Source organism: Sminthopsis crassicaudata, chromosome 4 (assembly GCF_048593235.1).
Source record: "Sminthopsis crassicaudata isolate SCR6 chromosome 4, ASM4859323v1, whole genome shotgun sequence".
Classification (NCBI taxonomy): domain Eukaryota; kingdom Metazoa; phylum Chordata; class Mammalia; order Dasyuromorphia; family Dasyuridae; genus Sminthopsis; species Sminthopsis crassicaudata.
In genome coordinates, this window is record NC_133620.1 from 455,381,933 (window position 1) to 455,408,016 (window position 26,084).

Sequence of the window (26,084 nt, forward strand, 5' to 3'; positions counted from 1 at the left end):
AGGACACGGAGGAGCCGCGGAACGGGGCGCCTCCCTTTCTCCCCCCGCCTCCCCCACCTCTCCTTCACTCCCCTCCCTTTTCTCCCTCCCTCCTCTCCCTCCCTCCCCTCCCGCCTTCTCTCCGCTCCCCGCCCCCGCTCACGGAGCGCCTCCCATACAAAATTTATGAAAGTGCGCTCTGCTCGCGGTGCCCAAGCGCCGTCCTATTCCCTGGGCAGCTGCGCTCAGCCGCCCGGCGCCTCCCAAGGTGTTTCTGCTCCGCCCGCTCCGCTGGCCCCGCCGTGCCCTGGGGGCTCGGGGCCACCCCGTCCGCGGCCCCTCCGTGCCCTCCCCCATCGGCCTTGACCCTGACTCTGCCCCCTCCCTGCTCCGGCCCCTCTCTGACCCTTCGCCCCTCCTCCCCAGGGACTTCAAAGGCAGCAACCGAGCACAGCCTCGACGAGCTGGTCCCCGGATTTTGGAGGTCACGGGGAGAAAGGGGGCTGCGAACGGTGACTGGCAGGTTCCGAAGGCAGTGGGGGATGGGGGAAGACGGGGGAGGAGAACCCAACCCTTCCTCCTGCCTCTCCCCGCCCCCCACAAAGTCCATCCAAGTCCTGCGCCCTCCAGGAAGCTTAGCCCTGAAGCCAAGCCGCCGGGGGCCCTACTTCCTCTATTTCCCCTTTCTCTTCCCGGGGGGAGGGTGGCGCCTTGTCTCTGAGGTGGACCCTGAGGTGGACCCTAGCAGGTGTAGGGGTCTCCCCAGGACTATCGCCCCTCCTCTCCCACACAAAGCGACACATTCCAGCCCCAGCCCAGCTCCTAAACGGACGAAGTGATTGGTATCGTCGTACAGAGCAACCTTTGCAACCCAATAGAGGCATCGGGGAGACCCAGCCCAGACCTGCAGCTAGTGTCCTGGGGAGGAGCGTGCGTAAGGAGCACGGGTCACCCCCAAGCCCCCTTTGAGCCTGGGGGAGGGACGCTCCTCTTCGGGGCTGGGTGCGGTCATAAGACCACTCCGCGGTTACCCACCCGGGGACTTCTCTACGGAGAGCCAGGCTTTTTCCCTAAGCCTCGAGGAGGGACTGGAGGGAGGCACAGAAGGGGTGTGGGCTGAGGAAGCGGGCGCACGCTGGGATGTGTACTGAAGCCTGTGGGTGAAGGAGCCTGGGAGTCCTCAGGGACAGGTTCTTCCAGCCTTCACGTGTGTGACCTTGTCCAAGTCATCTGTCCTCCTCCCATCGCATTAGCCGAGTTCAGTGTATTCCTCTGTAAAATGAAGAGTTTGGATTCCGTGACCTATAAACTGCCTTCCTAGCTCTGATAATCTACGGTTCTGGCGTGTCAGGCTGAGAAACGGCTCCCCCCCCCCATTGGAGGATGTGGGGAGCAGAGCTAAGAGCTTGGGCATGGATAGGGAGGGAGTAGGGGGGGCGCGGGCGCGGGGCCGGACTACCGAGGGGCTTTCTGGAGCTAGGTGGGCTTACTCCCACGGTTCCTCAACCTTTCTCCAATCCATTCCCTAGGCAGTCCGGGGTTTCAGATTCTTCGTATGCGGTGGAATAAAAAAGGGAAGTTTGGGGGTAAGGACCCCCCCAGTTCGAAGCCCGGTGAAGAGATTGGGTTTCATCAGATCCCGATCCCGGAGCTCAGCGGGTCCAGGAGAAGGAAGGAGGGGACCCTAGGACCAATTGTTCTAGCTCTCTCTGGGTCAGTCAGACGAGTCTGATTTGGACAGCTCCCTACAGTGTCCCCACAGCTAGTGGAGGGGGTACGGAGGGGAATACACAACTCTTCTCTGGCAAAGGCAGCCAGCCAGCCACCGGGTCCTCACTGGAGCTTTTGTTGGAGAGCGTGGGGGACGGAGTTATTTTAGTCCCCACGAGGGCTGGGAGCGGCTGTGGAGTCCGGGCCCGGGCAGGATGGGGGTGGCTCGGAGGCGGGCGTTGTGGTATAAGATTGAGGGGAGCTAGCGGAGGCCTCCCCGAAGTGCTGCGATTACTCAGGTCAGTGAGTAATTCGGCCCAAGAAGCCCCCGCGGGGAAATGGGCTGAGTGCAAGTGGGGGGGGAGGAAAGAGGTGGGAGGCAATCCATGTGCTCTGCTGGCGGCCGAGTTGGGGAGGGGGGTGGAGAAGCACCCTGGAAGCTGAGAAAGATCCTGGGGTCCGGTCACCGCTTCTCCACCTGAGCTGAGACCAACCGATCTCGGTCTCGCCAGGCTTCTCGGGTGCTTCTGAGAAGTGGTAGAATCGAGTAAGAACCAAAAGTGACGTTCTGGACCCCTAACCATCCCCGCCCACCCCGGGCCAGCGGCTCTGAGACTCCGGGGCCATTCATCAGAAATAAGGAAAGCGGGAGCGGGGGGATGGGCGATGCGCTCCCAGAGCTCCCACTCCCAGGCCGGGGTCGGCCCCACTGAGGAAAAGCCTGGAAAGTTGCCTCTGATGCCAGGGACAGGCCTCAGCTTTGAGACCAAGCCAGGGCCAGAGACGAACTTCCAGGATCTCGCCCTTAGGACGCCAACCACCCGTAGGAGCCCCGGCTGGGAGTGGGGCGCCCTCCGGAGCGAGGGGAGGGGGACTCAGAGCAGAGACTCGGGGCCAAAGGTCGCGAATGGGACCAAGGGGAGCGGGAGGCGCTTCGCTGTCTGTGATTGGGCAGAGAACTTGGTTTGAGAGATTAACCCGACTGAAAAAACAGGGAGAGGAGCACGTCAGTGGGAGGGAGAGGTACCGGAACAGCTCGCCCAGCTGTTTTCATGGACTCCACAAGGAATCTAGAGGGAGGGATCATGTGGTCCAGAGGACAGTGACCTTTGGTTCAAAAGAAGCCTCGGTTTCAAATCCCGTTTGGCACACCCACAGTTGGGACCCAAGGCCAGATTGTCCGGGAGCCTCTGTATTTCTTCATATGAGAAAATGGAATGATGCATTGTAACATTTACCTCGCCTCTCCCAGGACCAGCAGATACTGTCCCTGAGGCTCACTATCTCCTTGGTACTAGTGTATATTCTGTGTCCAGGTAGCCGGCCCTCCCCTCCCTCCCCCAATTAAAAGGTAAGCAGCTTCTTGAGGAGAGTTTTGGTTTTTGGTTTTTCCCCCACCCCCAGCGTTTAGCACGGGACAAGTCCCACAGAGTAAGCATTTAATAAGTGCTGCTGGTTGGGTGATTATTGGGGAACTTGCCCAGGTCCTTGAGAAGAACGCTTTGGAGGAGGATACGAGGGCTTAGAGGGCATGGAAGAGCGCGCTCCGCCCTTTTGGCGGGAGTCGCTGTCACTACGGATTCACCGAAGGGTGACTGAGCCGGGCTGGGCCCTTCACCCAGGCTCCAGGCGGGTGGCCAGCTAGCTGACAGTCCTCTCAATCCTGTTTCTTTCTGCCTCCCGGGCAGGGCCCAGACCCAGCTTCTTGTTTTCCCTTCTTTCTCGCACCTTAATTAGGGGTTTCTAAGCAGAGAGGGCCTCCGGGGGAGCCTGAGGCCGCTTGGCTTAGGGGAGTTCCGCTTAAAGGGCCAGAGGCCCGGATTAGTTTCGGGAGGGGGAGGAGCCAGGGGAGGCCGGGCTGGGAGGTTGGTTGAACAAAGCAGCCCAGAAAGCTAGGGCACGGAAACGGGAGGCTTTCCACTGCAGGCCGTGCTGGGAGCAGCCGCCACCGGCTTGGCTTGGCCGGGGCTGATTCTCCAGGCTGACCCGCCCTCCACGGCGCTGTACCCAGGCTCAGACCAGGCCGCGGACAAAGTAACCTGGTCAGAGGCGGTAGCCGGGTTGGCTGCAGCTGCAGGCCCCTCCGATTCAAACGTGGGCCGTCCCAGGGGCCTGGGGCTCAGACCCCCCAGACCCATTAGCCACTGCATTCGGGAAAGTCGTGAAGACTGAAGAGGCTCGCGCACAGGGGGTCTCCGAGCTCCCCGGGAAGTCCAAGCGTGGGAGACTCTTTTTGACCCCGCTTCCCACCTGACCCTAAGCTGGGTCCGAGGTGCTACACTGGGGTGACATTGTGTGACCCCCTCCGGGGCTAGGCTGTATTAGCTTGGGGAGCAGTCCAAGTGCCCACTGTGGGTTGGACCCTGTGCTGGGCCAGCGGAGGTACCAGCTTGTTGAAATGGAACAGTCCCTGCTCACCTGGAGCCAACAGTCCCGGGGAGGGGGCGGGGATATGGGAAGGTTTATGGTACGGAGTGGGGAGAGGACAAGGAAAGACTCATCCCCCCAGGGACGTGAGAAGGAACCAGGGCTGGACCCCGCGGGAAAGGTCCGGGGTCAGGCGCGGCGATTTGAGGGCAGGACACGCCCCCACATTTCCAGTCCCCACCTTCCGACTCTCCGCCCCGCCTTCTCCCGCGAGTTGCTCGGCGATCTATTGGCGATGCCTGCGGGCTCGGTCGCTCCGGTTCGTCGAGCGCTGTCTTTTGGGTCCCCACGTGGGAGAGCTGACGATGGCGGCCTTGGCCGAACCGGAGGCCCGCGGCCCCGGAAGCCGGGGCGGCCCCGGCAAAGGTAGGTGCGCGGGCCCGGCGCGGCCTTCCTCCTCCTCCTCTCGTCTCCCTCTCCGTGCCCGGGCCCTCCGAGGCCGCCCGCCAGATGCTCCGGACCCGCTCCGATTCCCTGGGACGCTCGCTTTGCGTCCGAGGCGCCCGCGGGTCAGAGCAGGGACCGTGAAGGGCTGGAACCTGGTCCCGCGACTCTTCAGTGCTCGCGGGGCCTCGGCAGGTCACGGCCCTTCCTGGCTCCGTTTTCCTCTGGGGTCAGAAAGACCCGAGTTCAAATGCGCCACTTCCCAGCATAGCCAGTCGCCTCTTCGGCCTCCGGTTCCTCCTCCGTAAAATGGGATTCTTCATAGCCCCCGGCATAAAATGCATTTAGTACATAATAGGCTTTTCTCCCCTTCCCCCCCAAGTGAGGGGATCCCCAATCCCCGGACGCCCCCCAAACAAACCCCTGGATAGAGACTCAGAGACCACTTTTTTGGGAGGAGGGGCCTCAGAGACCCCGGCCCATAGCTCACCCCACGTGGCCTTGGCGCCCCCTAGTTGGAGGTCCCAGGGATTTGAGCTCCAGGGTCTCTGAAACATGAGATTTAGAAGTTTCCATCTTCGGGGGTGAGGGACGGAGAGCGCCCCCTCCCCCGTCCAGGAGGAGTGAGGGGACTTGTTCTTAGAGGCCACGATGAAGTGGGGTCCGGAGGAGCCGGGTTCTGGTGCCTTTGACCTTGCATGAGGGGGAGTGTTTTCCTATTTCTGCCTGGCGTTTACAGAGGCATTGTGCCGGGCCTTAGCCGCTGGTTTGACATCCCAGCCCCTCATTTCAGGTCCCCATCTCCGGGACTTGATGTGACTTCCGGGGGGGCAGGACCCCTGACCGAGGCACTGCTGCTTTAGACGCCATTTCTAAGAGGCATGCTTTAGGCCTCGCTCCCAGGCCAGGGATCAGACAGGGGGCAGATTTCTCTGCAGCCCTTCCCCTAACTCCTTCATTAGCTAGACAGCCAGTGTCTGACCGAGGGCAGCCAGGAGTCTGCCAGTGGAAGTGGGCTGGGGGAGCGGCTGCTCTTACCCGTGGGGGAAGTGGAGGCTTCCTATCTGTGTCACATGGTCTTGCTCATATGATCTGCTCAGTCATTTCCAAGTCGTGCTGACTCTGTGACCCAGTTTGGAGTTTTCTTGGTATCTGGGATGGTTTTGGCCATTTCCTTCTATTCACTTTGCCAGCCACTGTCCCTTACCTTACGTGCAGTGGTGGGAGTGATCCCCTCCTAGGATTTTCCAAGCCTGCTAGCTCTATGCCAGGGTGATTTGTCTCTGTGAGTCCGGGGGATCCCAGAATTTGAGGGTTGTGGGTTTCTCAGAGGCCGTGGAGTCCAGGACTCCCACAGCCCATCCAGGCCGCCTCCAGCTAGAAATCTTGTGAGGACATCCACCACCTCCCTGGGCAACCCCGTCCAGCTCGAATTAGTCCTTTTTTCAGTCTGTTTGTCTGAAATTTCCTTCTCGGCAACCTCGGTCCCATTAGGTGGCCCTGGTCCTGCCTCCCAATTGCTCCTGAAGGTGAAGGTCCTTTAGGACCTTGAAGACAGCTATATCTCTCCCCTACAAGTCATCTCCAGACCAAACATGAGCATCCTAGTTCCCTCTTTGGGTCACCCCATTTTGACTTGTCAGTCTCTTTCCCAAATTGAAGACACTTCTTTTTGCCCCTTGGTTTATTGGGATTGTTCCTTTCATACACATTTTATTACACTCATTACACTCAGTTCATTTGCAAGTTTTATGGCAGTTAATTCTGTAGATTTCTTCCTAGCTTAACATTAGTGGGAATCTGGAGAAAGGAAGGTCTCTCTTCTCCCAGGGCTACCCTTGGGCGGTGACTTTCAGAATCTCTGGCCATTGAGGCAGGATTAAGGGACACTCATTGTGGGGTCTGTGCCACCAGGTCGAGGGCCCCTCCGAGGCCGTCTGGCCAATCAGATCCCTCCTGAGATCCTGGCTGATCCACAGCTGCAGGAGGCTGTCCAGGCCCTGCCTTCAAACTACAACTTTGAGATCCCCAAGACCATCTGGAGAGTTCGGCAAGCACAAGCCAAGAAGGGTAAGCAGGGGATGGAGGGAAGGTTCTTCCTGATCCTGGAGCCTAGGATGGGCCCAGGGCAGCCCGGGGCTGTGGGTCTGGCCTAGCAGAGGTGGCCATAACCAGCCTGACTCCCCGTCTTCTCCCTCTCTGCCCCACAGTTGCCCTGCAGATGCCTGAAGGCCTTCTCATGTTTGCTTGTACCATTGTTGACATTCTGGAAAGGTGAGAAAACCCAGAAGGTTTGGGGCCATGATGATGGCTGGGTATATCTGGGCTCCCCCCTGGGGGGGGGCTGCCTCTAGCTGACCTCCAGTTCCATCTGAGATCTCTGTCCCATGTGCTAGGGACAATGAGAATGCCCTCTCCTGGGCAGTTTGGACCTGGTATGGAGGCCCAGGGCCTTCAGGGATGGCAGGTTAATGGACAATTATGTGCAGAATTGATTCAAGGAGCAGGCTTAAGGCTCTGAGGGAGTCTTTCCCCCCAAGCACAACACTGTTGTTTTGGGCAGTGGGTGTGTGTTTCTCTCCCCCCACTGCATGATTCCTCAACACAATTAGCCACAGTGGGGAGCCTGGTGTGCTGAGCTGTCTGGAACATACCACAAGAACATTAAGGGGGGAGGTGGAAGGGTGAGGTGGGGGGAGAGGGGAGGTCACCTCGTGATGGGAACCTCCCACTCCCCTGCTGCTGCTCCCCTCCCCAACTCCTCCATCCTGCTGCTACAGATCTACTTCTCCAGTCTCTCCCCCACCCCCTTGGGGATGCTCTCTGGGGCTCGGGCCAATTTGCATACATTTTAATCTATAAAAAATTAAGTGCTACGGCTGACTCAGACGCCCAGGCTGCATTTTAAGGAGCTGAATATGCTGCTGTGCTGGGCCAGATTTGGGCCCTGGGAAGGGTGGGGTGGGGACCTTGCAGCCTCTCTGGCCTTCCCTGGATCGGTCAGCCCAGAAGCTTGACACGTGCAGGCTTTGGACTTGATGTGCTTTTGGCCAGGTTTTTCTGCCTTCCATCCTCCACTGGCAGTGGGAGATGGGACAGTCACTATTCCCCTTTTCCTCAGTGATCCAGGCCTGGCACTGGTGCCCACTGCAATGTGCCACCTAGGTCCTCCTCTTTGTATTGTGAGGCTCAATGTGGAGTGGCGTGATGGGCACAGACCCCTCATATCCGAAGTTCTAAGGAGGGGTGGCTTGGATTGGATGTTGCATGTAGTCCCATGGGAAGGGGAACAGATCCCTGTGAGGAAGTGCACATGCCAGGCAGCATGTCTGCCTCTTCATACCTGACTTAGCTTTGCTTGTGTTATGTACACAGGTGGGTACTTGGGGGGGGAGTTCTATAACACACTCAGATGTGTGTGAATGTGAGATTTGAAGGGATCCAGGTTTGTGCCTTGTATATTGGAATGTAGTCATGGGTGGATAGTCTCCTCTGCATGGGTTAGGTGGGAAAAAGGGGTGTGTGTGTGTATGTATGTATGCCTGGGAGTGAGGCAGGGGTGGAGTAAATGGGGACAGGGTCCTGTGGGAACCATCCAAGTACTCCAGCACCTAGATGGAGAGTGTATGGGCAGCTGGACCCAGCCCACTATGTGCCGAGAGATCAGGGGAGGCTCCCTGGGGTGGGGGAGGGGACAGGCCCAGGAGGGTTTCTTCCAGACCTTTGGAGCTGATACCATTTTCTTCACCACCCCCTCCCTGGCAGGTTCACGGAAGCTGAGGCCATAGTGATGGGGGATGTGACGTATGGTGCCTGCTGTGTGGATGACTTCACTGCCCGTGCCCTGGGAGTTGACTTCTTGGTGCACTACGGCCATAGCTGCCTGGGTACCTGGAGGGGCTCGGGGAACCTCTGCTCATGACTCTCCGCTTCTCCCTTCCCTCTGCAGTCTCACTCATTTTTCCCCCCAGACTTTGGTCTCTTTGTCTTTGTTGCTGGGAAGGCCAAGGCCTCCCCATCCCCAGGTAGAACCAGCTTTTGGATGTAGTTGCCATAGAAACAGCCGCTGTCCCAGATATGGGTGTTCTCAAGCTTGGCTTGCGCAGCAGAGGTCCTGAGCGGGGTTTGGAAGGGCCAAGTTAGAGGAGCCTGTGTCCAAGGTCACAGTCTTCCCCCATCCTCCCCTCCTGGCTTCTGGGACTGATTGTATGGCCAGGAGCCACGCCCTTTGGGATCCCTCTCTGACTGAACGCCTTCCTCCTGCCCCAGTGCCCATCGACGTCTCAGCCCAGGGTCTTCGGATGCTCTATGTCTTCGTCGATATCCGTATAGACACTGCCCACTTAGTGGATTCGGTCCGACTCACCTTCCCGCCAGCGACTTCCTTGGCCCTGGTCAGCACCATCCAGTTTGTCTCGTCTTTGCAAGTGAGTGGGATCCAGGAAAGTCCCCAAAATCTCCTTGCCTTCCAGCTGTCTCCGTCCCTCCGCCCACCCAGCCTCTCCTCTTCCTCCCCACAGATAATGGCCCAAGAGCTGAAGACTGAATACAAAGTGTGTGTCCCTCAGTGCAAGCCGCTGTCCCCTGGAGAGATCCTGGGCTGCACGTCCCCTCGGCTCCCTGAGGAAGTGGAGGCCATTGTGTGAGTTCTGGAGGCTGAGGGGACCCCAGATTTCTCCAGTGACTTGACCAAGCTCATCCAGCGGCTTCTCTGGCCAATGATCATTTCAAGATGTGCATATCTTGATGTGAATTGGAATGGGGCGTGGGGGGAGGTGGGATCAAAGTGGTGGGGATGTAATTGGAGAAGACGAATGGCTGGGCCCAAACCGCAGCCCCATTAATTTAGCATCAGGACAGCTAACGAGCAGGAGCGCACCATCTCCTGCTGCCTAATTATTTTAGGTAATGGAAATGCTTAATGTTGTGTGAATGCAGACTGGCTTGGAGCAAACTTCCCCCAGCCTTGAGGGCCCCCCTTCACCCTAGTAAGAGAGAGAAGTGCTTTCCGCCCCTCAACCCCAGGCTGGTCTGAAGCTGGCATCTCTGGCTGGACTCTTGCCCCAAAGGTGAAGGCTGTTTTCACCTGAGGAAAACGGCTCCTAGAGGATAGATTTGCAGTTGTTCTGCCAGGCCCCTGCCCTGATCCTTCCAGCCCTGCCCCTCCACCCCCTCCTTGGGCCATTTCTCTGACGCCTGTGGTCAGTTGATCTCTCTTTCCCTGATAAGTACCTGCACTTAGGGGCCTCTGAGCATAGGTGGGGGAGGGAGCAGCAGCACCGGAGGGCAGCTGCTCATTAAAATTGGATCAGTCCCCTAGGGTCTTGGGGAAGGGGCTGCAGGGGGGGGCGGCTCCTCTCCTACACTCTGGTCCTTTTAAAGGAGATGAGGCCGGCGCGTTGTATTATCTGAGGGGAAGGGGCTTGGGGGCAGCCCTGTGAGGCCCCTTCTGCATTAGAGTTGAGGTGTGGGCCCCCTCCCCCACCATTTCATCTGGGATTAAGCTGGCCACCTTCCCTCAAAAGGCGTATTAAGCATCCTTCTGCCACTCACAGGTATCTTGGTGATGGCCGGTTCCATCTTGAGTCTATCATGATTGCCAACCCTGGCATTTCTGCATACAGGTACTGGGGTGCGCGGGTAGGGAGCCTCCACCAGCCGGAGAGGGGGCAGGGATCCTGTTTGCCAAGGCTGGGGCTGCCCGGGCACTGCCGGCTTTTCTCTGCTTTCTCCCCTCCCCCTCCCAATTAGCTGAGGCTGTGGTGGGAGCGGCTGCTGTAAACCCCTGGGGGGGAACCTCCTTGTGTGGGCGGAGCCTCCGGCCCAGCTCTCCCCCCTCCCCCCCTTCTCCTCAGGTATGATCCCTACAGCAAGGTGTTGTCCAGGGAGCACTATGGGCACGAGCTCATGCAGGCCGCCCGCCAGGAGGCCATCAGCGCCGCCCGTTCTGCCCGGTCCTGGGGGCTCATCCTGGGCACCTTGGGCCGACAGGGCAGCCCCAAGATTCTCGAGGTGAGCTCCCCGGGGCTGGGCGGGGTGCGGCTGCCTGGGTGGGCCCTTTGTGGCTAACGCCGGTGACCCCCACAGCACCTGGAGTCCCGCCTCCGGCCCCTGGGGCTCTCCTTCTTCCGGCTGCTGCTCTCCGAGATCTTCCCCAGCAAGCTCGGCCTGTTCCCCCGAGTGGACGCGTAAGTCGCCCCCGCCCCCACTGGGTCCCCAGCACCAGCCTCCACGCGCGGTCTCAGAACGGACATTTACTAGTCACTGCAGCCGGGGGGAGGAGAGGGGGGGCGGCCCTGCCCTCGGGAGCTTACACACTGGTGGGAGCAGAGGTGAGAGGAAGCCGTTTCTCTGCCTCAGGTGGGTGCAGGTGGCCTGTCCGCGGCTTTCCATTGACTGGGGCACAGCCTTCCCTAAACCGCTGCTCACCCCGTACGAGGTAACGCCCAGGGGGCGGGGGAAGGGGAGGGGGAAAGGGGAGGGGCGGCGGCGGCTCCGCCCTAAGGCGCCATCCCCCTGCAGGCAGCCGTGGCCCTGAGGGACGTCTCCTGGCAGCAGCCCTACCCCATGGACTTCTACGCGAGCCATTCCCTGGGACCGTGGACAGCGAACCACGCGAGCCATCGGCAGCGCCCGCGGCCACGGCCTCTGACCTCGGGCACCGGAGAGCAGGTGGGGCGAGCTGGGCGTGCTGCGCGTGCGCGCGGGGAGGAAGAGGGCCTGAGAGTCCGCTAGCGGGCGGAGAGAAGCGCGCAGGCGCAGTCTTCTCCCGCTCCACTGATCGCTGAGAGCCAACACTGCCGCCCAGCGGCGGTGGAAAAGGACTTCCTCGGGGCGGGGCGGGGCGGGGCTTCGAGCGGCCTCTCCTAACCAGAATTGTTCCTCCGCCAGGTGGAGGGATCACCCGGGACTACCGAGCCGACCGTCGGCTGCAGTGATTGCGCCTGCGCCTGCCTCGAGGAGACAGTGCATTCGCCCGCTCCCTGAATGACTGTCCCTTGGCCGAAGACCCCTTTTTGGGGTTCCATCACGGCTCATCCCCCTTCCCTGTCTACTAAAGGATCGCCCGAGCTGGGCACGCCCCTCGTGCTCAGCGCGGCCCCAGTCACTTCCGGTTCCGCTTGTGGCCGAGCGGCTTCCTGTTCTCCGGGCCGGGGGTCGCCATGTCGGAGCCGCGACCTTTGCTGCGGATTCTGTGCCTGGCCGGCTTTAGACAGAGCGAGCGGGGCTTCCGCGAGAAAACCGGGTCTCTGAGGAAGGCGCTGCGAGGCCGCGCTGAGCTTCTCTACCTCAGCGGCCCGCACCCCATCCCAGAGCCCGCCCCCGCACATGGTGAGTGAGGGTCTGGTCCCGCCCCCTCCGATCACGTGGGGCTCCGCCCCTTCTGCCAGCTCCTGGAGGTCCCACCCAGGTCCGCGCGCCCGCCCCAGTAGCATCCCCGGAGTCATTCCCATCTCTTGTCCAGAAGGTCTCTCCGGGCTCTCCCCCCGCCCCTTGGCCGGCTTTTCCAGACCCCCGTTTCTCTCCCGCCCCCTGCTTCTTCTACCTGCATCTGTTTGCCTCCTCCCTGGAGCTCCTTCCCATCCTGACTCATGCTTGATCCCGCCCTTCCCCCATGCCCCTGCCATTTTGGGGGTAACACTCGGCCCCATCCCCACCTCTCACAATTCCTCCCCTCCCCCCATGTTCCAGTCCTGGGCTAAGGCTTGGTCTCGGCCCCCCTTGACAATCTTCCAGAGACCACCCTCCCTCCCGCCCCTTGCAGCTCTGGCTCACCTTTTTGTCTTGCTCCCGTAGGACCCTGTTCCCCAGAGGAAGAACCTCGAGGATGGTGGTTTTCCGAGCCTGAGGCAGCCGCGTTCTCTGCCCTGGAAGAGCCGGCAGAATGCCGGGGCCTGGAGGAAGCCTTAGGAGTGGTCCAGCAAGCCATGGCCAAACACGGGCCCTTGGACGGACTCCTTGGTTTTAGTCAAGGGGCAGCGTTAGCAGCCTTAGTGTGCGCCTTGGGACAGGCTGGTGACCCCCGCTTCCCCCTCCCTCGCTTTGTCATCTTGGTTTCTGGTTTCCGCCCAAGAGGCCCCCGCCTCTCCCCCCCTTTGCTGCAGGCACCCCTGCTGCTGCCTTCACTGCATGTGCTGGGGGAGACTGACCGTGTCATCCCTACTCAGGAGAGTCTGGAGCTAGCCGGCTGCTTCTCCGGGGCCGTCACGCTCTCCCACCCTGGGGGCCACTTCATTCCAGCTGCCTCTCCCCAGCGCCAGGCGTATCTCAAGTTCCTGGACCAGTTTACAAAGTGAGGTTTCTGGATTCCCTCGAAGCTCTGTCCCTTCAGCAGAGCCTTGAAGATACTTGAAGCTCTTACCAGCCACTCTTGCCAGCAGCCTTCCTTGTCATGGCTGCAGCTCCTGGCCATCATCGAGACAAATGTGGGTGCCCTGGGGCTCAAACTATGCACAGCTTCCAGAGAGGAGCAGCATGGCGAACTCTCATCATGAGAGGGGAGATTCCACAGAGAAGAGAGCAAGCAGGCCCACACCGGAGGCAGATTTTCCCCTGCCATAGTTTACACTGTGAAATGGGCTCAGAGGATTTAAAGCAGGTGTATTGGGCTAATAGTAGGCAGGAAACAGGGTAGATTTGGAGAATGTTAAAACATATGTTGTTAATTACCATCCAATAAAGCATATATTTTGACATTTGATGTATCTTTCCCTGCCCACATACTAGGTTTTATGGTGGGAGTCTCTGGCCAACCCCAAAACCAAATTAAGTAGCTTTGGCTGAGAGCTTTAGTGCTTGCTTCTTGACAACCACCTCTGTGTGTTGTTCGTTTGACATTTTTCTCCCTTGGTTCTCTTGTCCGACCATTCTTTCCTAGTGGATCATCAATCATCACAGGGCTTGCTACTCTATCCTGCAAGTGATCTCTTCATTAATGAACATCTATGTGGAAATAAAACTTGATCTAGTTTTGACTTGGACAAACTGCCTATTAAATGTTTGATGGGCATATCAAAAGTTATGTAATTGTTGGCTCCAAACTCTCTTCCTCACTTTCCTGTTTGTGTTGCCACTGCCACCCTTGTAGGCCCCACCTTTGCAATCTTGGACTCATTCTTCCCTCCCATTCCCAGTTGGTTGTAATCTTGTCTGTTCACTTGTCTGTCCCCATCTCTCCACTCGAACATTCACCCCTATACTTCAAACTCTTTTCATCTTTTGCCTGAATTGGATGCCCTGCCTCTATTTTCCCTTCTGTCCTTTCTACACAGTTACATCATATTCTTAAAGCCCAGGTTGGGTCATGTTCCTCTCCTGTTCACATCAGCTCCAGTGACTCCCTATTAAGATTGTAGGGATAAAACATTAATTTGTTTGGCTTGGAAAGCCCTCAATAATCTGTGGCTTTCAGCCTATCTTTCCAGATTTACTACTGTAAGATTCTCACTTCCTCTTGCATACTATATCTTTTCTAATGAAATGAGCAGTCATTCCCCATGCATCTTCTATCCCTGTGTCTTTGTATAGGGTGTCCTTTGGGTGCAATTCTAATGTCTCTGCCTTGTTGATCTCTATCTTTAAAGCTTAGTTCAAGGGCCATTTCCTACCTGAAGAAATCCTTCCTGATTCCTGGCCCCCATCCCCCACTCACAGTTGCTAATGTTCTTCCTTTCTGGAAATGATTTTGTGTTTGTGTGTAATAAATGGAAATTATCTTGTGTGTTTGTCTCAGAGTTGATATTTGTAACTACTTTTTGAATGAATGAGTGTAAATTTGGTGCCTTGGGTAGTACCCTAAGTGTGTCAGCCATGTGTCCCAAAACAAGTGCAGAAAACACACACACACACACACACACACACACACACACACACACACACACACGCAAGGGTTTTTTTGGTTTGAATTTTCCATTCTTGATCTCCTGAAGGTGCTTTGTCCATGGATGAAGAGGAAAAAGCTCTCTTGCTCAGCTGTTCATTGGTGCCCAGTGTAACTCTGCTTACTGTGCTGGATTTGGGGCTAATCAGCTCTCCTTAATATACATACTTAGTTATGTATTCCCTTCCAAATGCTTCACTCTGAACCTCATCCTACTTACAGCTTCTTCCCAGGGTTTCCTCTGACTATCCCTGGCTCATGCTTCCAAGGATGGACTGGGGCTTTATGCAGTATTTTCTGAGATCCTCGAAGGCCCAGGGAAGAGAAAGCTGAATATCTACTTGTAGAATTGACTCACAGAACAGTCTCTCAGATCCTGTATAACCGCTAGAGCTGAGCCCAACCACCTTATCCTTGGGTCATACAGTTAGTGGCTTTTCCCAGTCACTGCCCCTCTACTCTTCTTTCTCCCCCACTGTCTTCCACTTTATGTTCTCAGTAGTGCCTGCCCTCTGCCATAGGACCATGGGATATTGTCCTCCCTGATTGACTCAGACCAGGGAAAACCTGTTTCACACTACTTCAGAAAAGAGTGTATATACTCCTTTCATTTTCGGGGATGGCCCCACCTTCTGAAATGTTTGTTAGTGTTTGATTTCAGGGACCAAGGCCTGGGACTTGTGTGTTGCCTCAGCTCTCTGATGAAGGGCAGTAGTTCAGTTTTCCCTCCTGGCAGAGTGGTAGGAATGGGGACAAGGGAGGGCACACTCAGACTTTTAACAGCTTAAGAATCCATTCTGATGGTACTCAGATCTACCTCTCCTCTTCTGCCCCACCCTCTGCTGACTCCCAATCTTCCAATTGCCTTTAACATATCACCAGTTTTATGTCCAACAGACATCTTACACTCAACATGTCCAGACAGAACTTATCATCCCCTCACCCCTTTTACCTTCCTTCTATTAGCAGGCTCCCAGACCTTCAGGCTTACAACCAGGAGGATGTCTCATTATCATGTACCTCCCATGTCCACGCCTGTCAATTTCACCTTTGCAATATCTCTCTGGAATATACCCCCGCTTTGGGCACTGCCATCTATGCAGGTCCTTGTCACCTCGCCCCTGGATTACTGCAGTCTCCTACTGTGGGGTCTGCCTCCCAAAAGGCTCTCCCCACTCCCTACTTGGATCTGTCCTCCAGTCAACCACTCACATGATTTTCCTAAAGTAACTAATTTGACCATTTCATTCCCTTACTCAATAAACTCCAGCAGTTTCCTATTGTCTTCAGAATCAAGTACAAAATACTCTGGCATTGAAGTACTTCATAATTCATCCCCCTCTTACATTTCCAATTTCTTACACCTTATCCCCCACACCTTCCCCCAACTCCTGGTTTTCTGTCTATACCATGAACAAGATCCTCTCTCTGCTCAGGGCTTTTCTCAGGCTGTCCCCCATGCATGTAATGTGCTTACTCTTCTGTCCCATCTACTGGCCTCCCTGGCTTCCTTTACTAAAATCCCATTTTCTACAGGAAGCTTTTCCCCAGTTTCTCATCATTTCGGTGCCTTCCTTATTAATTTTCCTATTTACTCCTTAGATATCTTGCATTGTATATATTTGTTTCCCTGTTAGAATGTAAACTCCTTGCCTGTGTCTTTTGCCTCTTTTTGTATTCCCAGAACTTTAGCACAGTTCCTGGACATAATAGGTACTTTATACATATTTATTGATTGGAAACTTCTCCCAACTTTACTCCCAGTGTCAATCTAGTATTGAGCCTCAATTTGAAGATATAGCTCCACATGGTAAGGAGGAAAACATAGTCTGAAGTCTTTTAAAGAGTGTTTAAAAAAAATTGACTTGGCAGGGAACCTTTATGACCTAGGGATATTCTAGGAATCAAGACTGTTGATTTGAATCCTTTTACTTTCTTTGGCTATTGATCCTAGATTTAAATATACATCTGAGTAAGTAAGTTAGTTAGGACAGTGAAATGGGAGAAAGGACCAAAACAGTATTATAGGGAGTGAAACACATTCTTCTTTCTTGTCTTCACACATAAACCAGTAGCCCCTCCCACTTTCATCACTTATCCCCTTGATATATCTCATTTGTCCTCTTAGCCCCTTTTCCTAAGGCTTCTGGGATTTTGAGTTGTCATTTTCTCTTTCCCCTCCACTGAACACCCATTTTCTCCTCCCACCCCAAATCTCCAAACTCCAGGCACTGGAATGCAGGCAGCCATGTGCACAGTCATGAGATACAAAAGTGTTTGTTAGATAAGATTCTAACTTTGAAGAATCTGTGTGAAAGTGAGATGAGCACTTTGAGGGAAATGAGGGAAGGATATGAGATTAGTAAGTGTGAGATTCCCCACCTCCATCTCTTGATCTAGAAAATAATGCTTGCTGTGCTTGCCAATCAGAGTTGTAAGAATAAAAAATGTTTGATGGTACTTTGGATAGTGGGAGGGGAGAGGAAGAGAAGGAAAACCAACCAATCAGAATACTTATGATAGAGATACTAATGATGATGATGGTGATGAAGACGGGCAGAGTAGACTAACACTTAAAATAATTGACAAGGACCAAAGACTTCATTTTTCAGGGGAAAAAACTGAAGCCCACAAGTGATCTGAATTGCTTGGTATCACAGCTAGATATGTATCAGAGCTGGGAGTAAAATTCAGGTCCTGACTCCCAATCCAGCAATTTTCCTTGCTGGCTTGTTAAGGAAACCCAAGGAAACTGACTCCTCATTTGCCTCAGAACTTCTAGCTCCCCTGTTTATAGATTATGTGGTTCCTGAATAAGTCTTCTGGACTTTGGCTTCCTCATTTGTAAAATGAAAAAATGAAACAATGTCTAAAGTGGTTCTGTGATCTTACCCCCTGCCAAAAGGGTACCATCTTTCTCCATTTTAGACACAGCTTTCTCTTTCTGTTTGATTCTCCATCTTCCTTCCCTACCTTCTTTCTCCACAGACTTCTACAGACATACAAAGCACCTATCATAACAGTTCTCAGAACCAAACTTCCCAGCTGTCCGTGGGACACTGATTGAATTAAAAGAACTAGATTAGGAAGGAGCCAGAAAACCTGGATTAGCTGAGAAGTAGACGCAAATTGAACTATATCACTTTAAGGAAATCACTTCCCTTACTAGATAGTCTCGTTTTCCTTATTAATGAAAGGAAGGAGTTGGACCAATTCTCAGATCTCTCCTAGCTCTTGCATTCTAGTCTAGGCCCAAGACATTTTCCCTGGATGTAATTAAATAGAAAAGCAAAATTCACTCTCCCTATAGAAATGGAACAGAAAAATTTCAACCCACAGCCTGTTGCCTTACAAGGTAGGGACTAATACCTAGGATATTCCATTATTTGCTGGCTTACCCATCTGCAAAATGGGCCCTGTTATAGTTTGGGCAATGAAGCTTCAGAAAGAGAATACCTGCCACACAATAGCTGAAATTTACTTAAGACCTTCTGCAGACATGAACTTAGGACTGTTTTACCTGGTAGAACTCAGGTGGCCTAAGAGAACCTGATTTCTCTGATTGGCCATCGCCATACTATTGGCAAAAAGTGTTAGTGGAGGAGAGGAGGGGCTATGCTGATCATAGATTCATTAAGCCCTTCGCTTTTTCTCCCTCCCTCTGTTCTGTATCTCTGTCTCCTATTTTCAGCAGCATCTTTTTTCCTTTGGGTGTGGATACTGGGGGGCGGGAGAAAGACCCTGGCACAATTCTACTCCCAAATTCATCCCTAGAAGATCTGACCAACTCAAGAGTCCGATGCAGGTGCTAAAGATGGCATCCGGACGTAAACAATAAGATTTGCCTCCAAGTCCCCCCTTTCTCATTTGGGGCCCGGGAGGTTTGCAAGAAAAAAAAGGGAGGGACTGGTGGGAAGGCTGTATCTCTAGGGGTGAGAAAAGACAACCGGGAAGGATGTGTTTCTGAGAGAAGGGGCACTATGCAGACTCATGGCGACAGACATAGATCCAGACTCACTGTGACAAATGGCCGCGGTCTTCTGTAGCTTTTGTCTGCGCTGCTCTCCTTTTGCGAAGGGGGCGGCGGTGGGGCAGCCCTTCAAGCCGTGGTTAGCTGTAGACCCAGGAATGCTGTGTCCCCTAGACTCAAATGGTCCCGAAAGGCGGTAGGAGGATGGTATGCTTTGCCTCCTGGGGTGTCTAATTCCTGCCTCTCATCCAGGGAGGGGTGGGGGTCCGGGAGTTGCTGGTCCCGCCCCCTCAGCCTGCGCCCCGCCTACAGTCCCACCCCCTACCCCTCCCCTCCTTTCCCTCCCTCAGACGGGGCCGGCGAATACGCGCGCGCGCTAGAGGAGGGGTGGGGGGGGGGAGGAACGGCCGCGTGGGCGTGCTGCGGGGCGACCATGGCTGTAGACTGTTACCCCCGGTTCCCACAGTAACAATCGAAAGCCACGGTTGCCCTGGAGACGCGGGAGTGGGGGGGAAGGGGCGGGCGCGCGAGTGACGGCATCTCCGTAGCCTCTTGACGTCAGAGCTTGCGGCGGGGGCTAATGCTAGGCTGTGGATGGAAGGGGGGTAATTGGAGAGGAGGAGAGGGGCGACGCGGTTCTGGAGAAGGGCACTCAGGCGGAGCAGCCTCGGGTCCCAGAGGGGCTCAAGGCTCTAGATGTGTAGCCCTGAGCTTCCTCCCTGAAATTCTCCAGGCGGGGGTCCTGGAGTCCCGGATGTACGGGGCCTCAGGCTGGAAGCGGACTGCGGCATTTCCCGAGGGTCTACGTGCCCCCCGACTCGAACCTTGGCTCCGGGCTCACACGCAGCCCAGCAGCCCAGGGGTGTCGGGGGCGAAAGAGGCTCGGGCTGGAAGCAGTCCGTTGGGATCAGCACCACGGATAGCTCCAGAGATGGGCCCTCCGGCTGGAGGGCTGCCCAGAGCCTCGGGAGGCGGAACTTTTCCTACTCGCTGCATTGCCCACCTCCCTCCTTAGGGCTCATCCAGGGGGTCGGGTCTGGGGCTCGGGGGCCACATTCAGGAACACCATAAGGGTTTGCAGGAGGGGGTGGGGAGAGAGCCCAGGCGAGATTCTGGGGCAAAGATGTTGAAGGGGGCGACGAGATCTGCGGGGCTTCCAGGAGCGTCCGGGTGTCCAGGGGCGGGGGCCAGGCGTCGGTGGCCGTGACTGGAGACTGTTACTGAGGGTGGCCCGGGCAGTAAGCAGTCTAGAGCCAAGGTGCCGGCGCGCTGCCCGGGCCGGACCTGAATGAATCCTCCTCCTCCTCCCGCCGCCTCTGCAGCGGCTCTGGACAGGGCTGGGGCTGGAGCCTGAGCTGCCAGGAGAGACAGACGCATCCCCAGGATTAAAGGCTCCCCTTTCCCCCTCCCCCCCAAAGTGCCAGAACATGGGGGCTCAGCACGCGGCCCCTGACGTCAGGACCAGTGTGACGTGGGAGGCTGCAGCGGGGGAGGGGAGAAGGAGGGGGCAGTTCCGGTGGCTGAGGGGGGGAAGGGGGTCTGGGAGAGGTGATGTGTGTGGGGGGGAAGGATCAGAGAGGCGGGACACTGAGCGGAGCTGGGCAGAGCCGCTTACTCTTGGTGCTGAGAGGACAGCTCCGAGCCTCGGGAACTCTCCTCCGGGGAGGCAGTGGGGGGGGGGGGTGCAGGATGAGAGGGAAGGGAGGGAGATGTTTGTAAGAGAGGGCGGCTTGGAGCGAGGGATCCGGAGAGGTTGAAGGAGATGAGCCGGATTTCTGGGTGATGAGGGAAATGAGAGGAAGGGGTTCCTGGAAAGACTCGAAGTCCAATGAAGCCAGGGGAAACGGAGCGATGCCACGAGGGGGCAGGGCGGTGGTGGGAAGCACGTCCTTCCCTCTCCCGCACCCCCGCTCCCAGCTCTGGCCGCCGAGGCTGAGTCACCAAACAACCACCGCTGCAGAGAAGGGGCGGGGGGCAGCTACCGAACTGGGGGGCAGGAGTCCGCGGGAATGGGCCCTCCCGGGGAAGTCGAGGGAGGCAGGTGGAGCCGGACTTGGGGCAGGGGAGTGTGTGTGGAAAGGGGGCGGATTCCCGCCCCCCCCGTCCCCCTCCCTGCCTAGGATGGCGCAGGAAGCAGAGGAACCAAAAGAGCCAGCTCTCGGCGTCTGGCTCTTCCACTCTCCCTCCGGGACAGAAGCTGGGGGTGCAGGGACCTAGACGGAGTGGCTGTGCTGCAGCCTTGGCCCGGGGGCTTGGAGAGGGTGGATGGGTTCAACACAAGAGAAAGGGAGGGAGGGGGGGGAGAAAGGAGGGAGGGAGGGAGAGAGAGAGAGAGAGAGAGAGAGAGAGAGAGAGAGAGAGAGAGAGAGAGAGAGAGAGAGAGAGAGAGAGAGAGAGAGAGAGAGAGAGAGAGAGAGAGAGAGAGAGAGAGAGATTGGAAAGAGAATACAACAGCTGTGCGTTCCCACCTACCCAACCTGGCCAGGGGGCTCCCCCGGTGGAGGGGACTCTGACAGGACCACGGCAAGTACTCCACACTCCACCGGAGGCCGAGCGGGGGCGGTCTGCGACCGAGGGACGGAAAGGGCAGCGAGAAAGCAGCACGTGCCGGCCGGCCCCGCCGTCTCCCAGCGCTCCCGGCCCCCGCTCAGACCCTCCCCCGCCCCCCTCACCTCCACCTCCCTGGCCCGCTCCCGGCTTCCTCTTACCTGGCGGAGGCAGCCTGCCAGACGCCCGCTGGACGGCCGCTGCCTCGGCGTCCCAGCCCCCGCAGCTCGGCTCCCGCAGCAGTTCGCCACCGCGCCGCAGCTTTTATAGCTGGGATAGTACTCCGGCCGGCTCCTCATTCATGCGGCCGCGGCTCCTACACACTGACGTAGCTCCGACGTCAGCAGGGAATTTAGGAAACGGGAAGAGGGGCTATTTATAGCGCCGGTGGCCGAGGGAGGGGGAGCCGGGGAGGAAGGGCAGAACATGTAGTGAGCTTTTGGGGGGCTGCGGGAGGGGGGGCAACTGCTTCGGAAAGGAGTGCACATTAGCTCAGGATCCTGGGACAGGAAGGTGCTAAATTCCCTGGCAGCCCCAAGGCTCGTGCTCTGAGGGTCCCGCCTGGAGACAACGGATAGGAAAGACTGGACAGGGGCGGGGGAGCAGCCTGGGACCCCAGCTAATTTCACCCGTTTCCATTCACTCATTGGACCCTTCTCTGGGGGCCCAAAGGAGGGCGTCGCCCCACTCTGAGGACATTCTACAACTGCGCTGCCTTGGATTGGGGAAGCAGCAGTGACTGGCGGTCTAGGGCTCAGCGAGTACGGAAATGTCCACGGAGACCAAGACTCCGGTCCTGGTTTGATACAGCTATGGGCTGGTGGAAAGCATCGGATCTGGAATCAGATACAGAGGACCTGGGCTCCAGCTCCATTCTGGCCCTTCCTAGCTGGGTGAACTCGGGCAAATCCCATGATCCCTCAGCGCCTCAGTTTCCTTATCTGTGAAACAGGGAGCATATTTCCCGGACTGCTCCACAGACCTTTCATGAAGCTCCAACGAGAGCTTGTGAAATAATTTGTCAGGGGTAAAGGGCGAAGTAATCATGTCAACTAGTGGTATTATGAACTGGAAGATTCTCTACAGGCAAAGAGGGAAGTTCCTGCCTGCTGCCCTAAGCCAGTTCTTAGCTCTTAAGCTCGGGGAATCGGGCCTTAGCTGCTTCAAAGGTCCAACACGTTTCCCCTCTCTGTGGCGCCAGAGTCCTCACAGAGTAGCGTCATAACTACCACGACAACGTCAGGGATGTCACTATCTAGGGGTGCGGCAGGAAGGGGGAAGAGGGGAAAGAAGGCAGGCAAAAGAAAAGGGAGAGAAGGAAAGAAAGGGGAGAGGGAGGAAAGAAGGGAGAAAAGGGGGAAGAAGAAAGGAAGAGAGGGAAGGAAGAAGGGAGAAAAGGGGGAAGAAGAAAGAAGGAGAGAGGGAGGAAAGAAGGGAGAAAAGGGGGAAGAAGAAAGAAGGAGAGAGGGAGGAAAGGGAGAAAAGGGGGGAGAAGAAAGGAAGAGAGGGAAGGAAGAAGGGAGAAAAGGGGGAAGAAGAAAGAAGGAGAGAGGGAGGAAAGAAGGGAGAAAAGGGGGAAGAAGAAAGGAAGCAGGAAAGACTCTGTTCAGGGAGGGGAGGGACACAAATAGATGCAGCAGCTTGTACTGTTCCTGGTTGGAAGGACCCTAGAAGCCAAAAGGAGAGCTTGAATAGTACACTGAGAGGGTTCTAGGGATGAAGCAGCAGGCATAGGAGGAATGGAGAACAGAGAATAAATGGGGGGAGGGAGCAGCTCTATTAGTCTGGGAGGGTAGATGTCATTCATGGGGAGAAGCCCAGTCTAAGAGGTGTGCAGGGCAGTCATGGGGGCAGTGGAAACAGTGTCAGAGCTAGACAGGCTGTTCTTATCCTACCTCAGTCAAAATGAGTGTGTGTGTGGGGGGGTTGTATTAGAAACCTAAAGTTCCTTCTAGCTCTAAACCCAATGGTCTCTGGTCCTGAAAAATTTTTATCTCAATCAGTAGCAAAACAGGGGAGAGAGAGGAAAGTTTGGAATAGGGATCTAAAGAGGTTTAGTAATGAAAATGGAAAAAATGCTGGCTACAGAGCAGAGGCTCAGACACACTCTTAAGTTTAAGTCTCATTTCACCTCTGGAGCCTTGATCACCTCATTTGTAAAGGGAAGGGCCGGCTGCATGGCTTTGGAGTCCCCATCAATTCTACACAAGGTCTATAATCCCCTTCCTTGCTAGCAGAGAAAGGCAGGAAGCCTTGGCCTCTTTGGCCGAGCCACTAGCTAGCTAGAATTAGGTGAAGTGAAGAGTGAAAGATAAGCAATAGCGGGGTTGTGGCCGACGTGGGGGACCAGCACATTGTTCTGTGCCATTCACTGCCTGGGAGTGCAAGAGAATCATGTGAATGCAGACACATGCTTAGCCCCTGGGCAGTGGGCTAGGGATGCAGGGTAAGGTGAGGAGGAGAAGGCTCCTTTCTCTTCCAGGTGGAGAAGTCTCATGGGTGAAATGGAGCCATTGCCATGAATGGGATCAATTTAAACTGGGAGAGAAAGGATTCTGTTCAAGCCAGAAACTGGGGAAGGGGATGGAGAGAGATGGGTTGAAAAAAGCCCTTTGAGTGAGGGCAGAGTTAGGAATCTAGTCCTTGGGCTAACGTGGCCATCTCAGAGGAAAAGTCAGCAGCGGGAAGGATGGAGAAGAACTGACCGCGAAAATGACCACTGGGAGAGGAGGACAGGGCTGATCGTTCTGACGTGGACAAGAAGTTTGATGGAGCAAGTGAGGCTGGCTACAAAGGACATCATACTCCTTTGCTCTGCACCTCTGGCCCTCAAATGGAAGAGAAACTTGAAAGAGCAGAGAGGATGCCTTTCAGGAGAGGGAATCCAGGAGGGAAGAACGAATGGATCCCAAGCATGGAACTGGGAGTGGCAGGCAAAGGAATTCTTCCGGGTGTCAGAAAACCGGAGATACTGGGAAGATGAGCCCCGAGGCTGGGGAGGGGAGAGCAGGCAACCCGAAATAGGAAGGAGCGAACTAGTATTAGGATCTATAAGGCTGGGATTTTGGGTGGGGGAGGAGGGAAGTAAGGAGGGAGGCTGGGAGGAAGAGCTTAAGGGATGGAGAGAGGTGGAAACAAGGAGAAACAGAATGTGAGGGACTGGATATAGGCTGGAAGATGGGGACAAGGGATGGGGGGGGGGAATAGTGAGGGCCAGGAAAATGGGAATGAGAGGGGGGGAGAGGAACGTAGTGGACCAGGAGAAGATAGAGACGAAAAAGGGGAGGGAAAGGAAAAGTGGATGAGAACTGAAGGAGTGGCGATGGGGAGTGGGATAGAAACTGATAGAAAAAAGAAAAGGTGGAGGCGGGGACCACAGAGTCAGGACAGAGGGATGGAGATGGAGCGAAGGGAAGGGAGTGATCAGAGGGCCAGAGAGAGAGAGAGAGAGAGAGAGAGAGAGAGAGAGAGAGAGAGAGAGAGAGAGAGAGAGAGAGAGAGAGAGAGAGGCGGAGGAGACTCGGGGAAGCGGAGAGAGGGAAAGACAAGGCTTGGACATTAAAATGGAATTCTTCCACAGGTGGCGCAAAAATCTGGGACCGGGGGCCGCGAGCCCGGGCACTGACGCCAGGCGGGCGTGTCCCCCTCGGGCTGGGGAGGCGTCCAAAGCCGATCCGGAGGCAATCCGCTGAGGTCTGGAAGCGCCTCTGGAGGGCGCCGAAGACCTTGGTGTCTGCTCTGGGGGGACGAGGGGCGGCGGCCCTCGGAGCTCACATTGGCGGCGGATGAAAAAGTTCTGGGCCTGCCAGTGAACCAGGCTTCCTTGAAGCTGCTGGAAGTCCCTCCGCTCCACTGAGTCCCAGACCCTCCGTCCCCCCACCCCCACCCCGGCCGGGAGGAAAGCTTAGCGGCCCCGGGCTCCCGAGGTTCCAGGGGAACTTGCCCTGACGCTCGAGGACTAACTTCATGCTAACCGCTGTACCCATGGCAGGGTGACTCAGCCCCGACCTCCCCGCGGGGCCGCAGGCTGAGGACAGAGCTGGGGGCGGGAGAATCGGAAGGGCGCCCCCCCAATCCTGTCCACCGCAGCCCCCCGGCCCGGTTGCCAGGTTCTCCAAGGCCTTGGAGAAAAGAGATCTGTACAAACCTCATCAGTTACCATAGCAACGTTTCGCGCGCCGCCGCCGCCGCCGCTACCATCCCCGCCCCCGTTAGAGAGGGGAAGGTGGGGGAAGGTGGGGTGGATCTGAGGCTCTGGCTGTTGAATACCCAACGTGGGGACCCCGGTCAGCCAGCATATAGCCGGAGCGAGCGGAGGCGCCGTCCTCCCCAACGGGCCCGCTGCAGCCTATTCTGCTCCGGGCCTAGCGGCCCCCATGGAGGGGCACGCGTTAGGTTACGGGTGACTGGACTACTCGGGGGGGGGGGCGCCCAGGAAGACTTTCGGAGCGCGTAACAGCCCCTCCTATCCTGCGCTGCTCGCTTCTCCGAAGTGCCCTCGCCCCCACAGGAAGCAGGAGTCGTGCGTGGGACAGAATCATCTCCCGACTGGGAGAAACTGGGGCCGCTGCAGGAGGGGAAGGGTCCCAAAGGAGTCAAGTGTACCTCTAGAATAAAGGGGGGGCAGATGCTCTCAAGTAAAGCATACGTTTGAAGCGTACCTGTTATACACACACACACACACAAATCCTGGTCCCCGAACGCTTAGTATTGCCCATTCCCTACGTCCCCCAAAATCATCCCACCGACGGAACAGAAGAGAGGCTCGGCCCGAGGCGCTGGCATGGCTGGCCGGTGCCCGCTGTCTCTGAGACAGTGAATTTCTATCACAACAACCTTGCCACTGGAGGACCTGTTGAAGTTGTGGGATAGGTTGGAAAGAAAGATGAGGATTTCAGAAAAGGAGGAGGGAGGGAGGTGCTTGAGAGAAGCTGCATTGTGCGGGAGCAGCAGGTCTCTCGGAGCACCTGGTGCCCCGGATGTGCGCTGAGCCGCGCTCAGCTGGTCTGCCCCCGAGGTCGGGATGCTGCTGCACGTCCCATACGGTGTGACGGTCTTAGCGTCTGTGACTCGGGATCGGACTTGTGTGAAATGCAAAAGGGTTCCAGAGCCGGCACAGGTCGTTGAGGGCTCCCCACGTCTTACAGAGAAGCGAACTAGGGCCACGGGAGGCCGGGCCTTGCCCGG

General features: G+C 56.5%; 2 protein-coding genes across 2 annotated transcripts; both read left to right on the plus strand.

Annotated features, from left to right (window-relative positions):
* The first annotated feature begins 4,339 nt into the window (after positions 1 to 4,339).
* Positions 4,340 to 11,530, plus strand: DPH1 (diphthamide biosynthesis 1). The gene is made up of 12 exons (XM_074263868.1): positions 4,340 to 4,482; positions 6,415 to 6,570; positions 6,711 to 6,774; positions 8,266 to 8,387; positions 8,770 to 8,927; positions 9,021 to 9,142; positions 10,056 to 10,124; positions 10,356 to 10,512; positions 10,588 to 10,688; positions 10,861 to 10,939; positions 11,023 to 11,172; positions 11,392 to 11,530. Exons 1-12 carry the CDS (start codon positions 4,422 to 4,424, stop codon positions 11,485 to 11,487), a joined length of 1,335 nt encoding a protein of 444 aa, XP_074119969.1. The 5' UTR covers positions 4,340 to 4,421; the 3' UTR covers positions 11,488 to 11,530.
* Positions 11,531 to 11,646: 116 nt separating this feature from the next.
* OVCA2 (OVCA2 serine hydrolase domain containing) lies at positions 11,647 to 14,221 on the plus strand. Its single transcript, XM_074263869.1, has 2 exons — positions 11,647 to 11,832; positions 12,298 to 14,221. The coding sequence occupies exons 1-2, from the start codon at positions 11,664 to 11,666 to the stop codon at positions 12,795 to 12,797; spliced, it is 669 nt and encodes a 222-aa protein (XP_074119970.1). The 5' UTR covers positions 11,647 to 11,663; the 3' UTR covers positions 12,798 to 14,221.
* The last annotated feature ends 11,863 nt before the right edge of the window (positions 14,222 to 26,084 follow it).

What these genes read in the sequence shown, in the direction of transcription:
- DPH1 (XM_074263868.1), top strand. Translation starts at nt 4,422, where the DNA reads ATGGCGGCCTTGGCCGAACCGGAGGCCCGCGGCCCCGGAAGCCGGGGC. An exon ending in CCGGGGCGGCCCCGGCAAAG is followed by an intron (nt 4,483 to 6,414) that starts GTAGGTGCGCGG and finishes CTGTGCCACCAG; the next exon opens with GTCGAGGGCCCCTCCGAGGC. An exon ending in AGTTTGTCTCGTCTTTGCAA is followed by an intron (nt 8,928 to 9,020) that starts GTGAGTGGGATC and finishes TCCTCCCCACAG; the next exon opens with ATAATGGCCCAAGAGCTGAA.
- OVCA2 (XM_074263869.1), top strand. Translation starts at nt 11,664, where the DNA reads ATGTCGGAGCCGCGACCTTTGCTGCGGATTCTGTGCCTGGCCGGCTTT. An exon ending in AGAGCCCGCCCCCGCACATG is followed by an intron (nt 11,833 to 12,297) that starts GTGAGTGAGGGT and finishes TTGCTCCCGTAG; the next exon opens with GACCCTGTTCCCCAGAGGAA.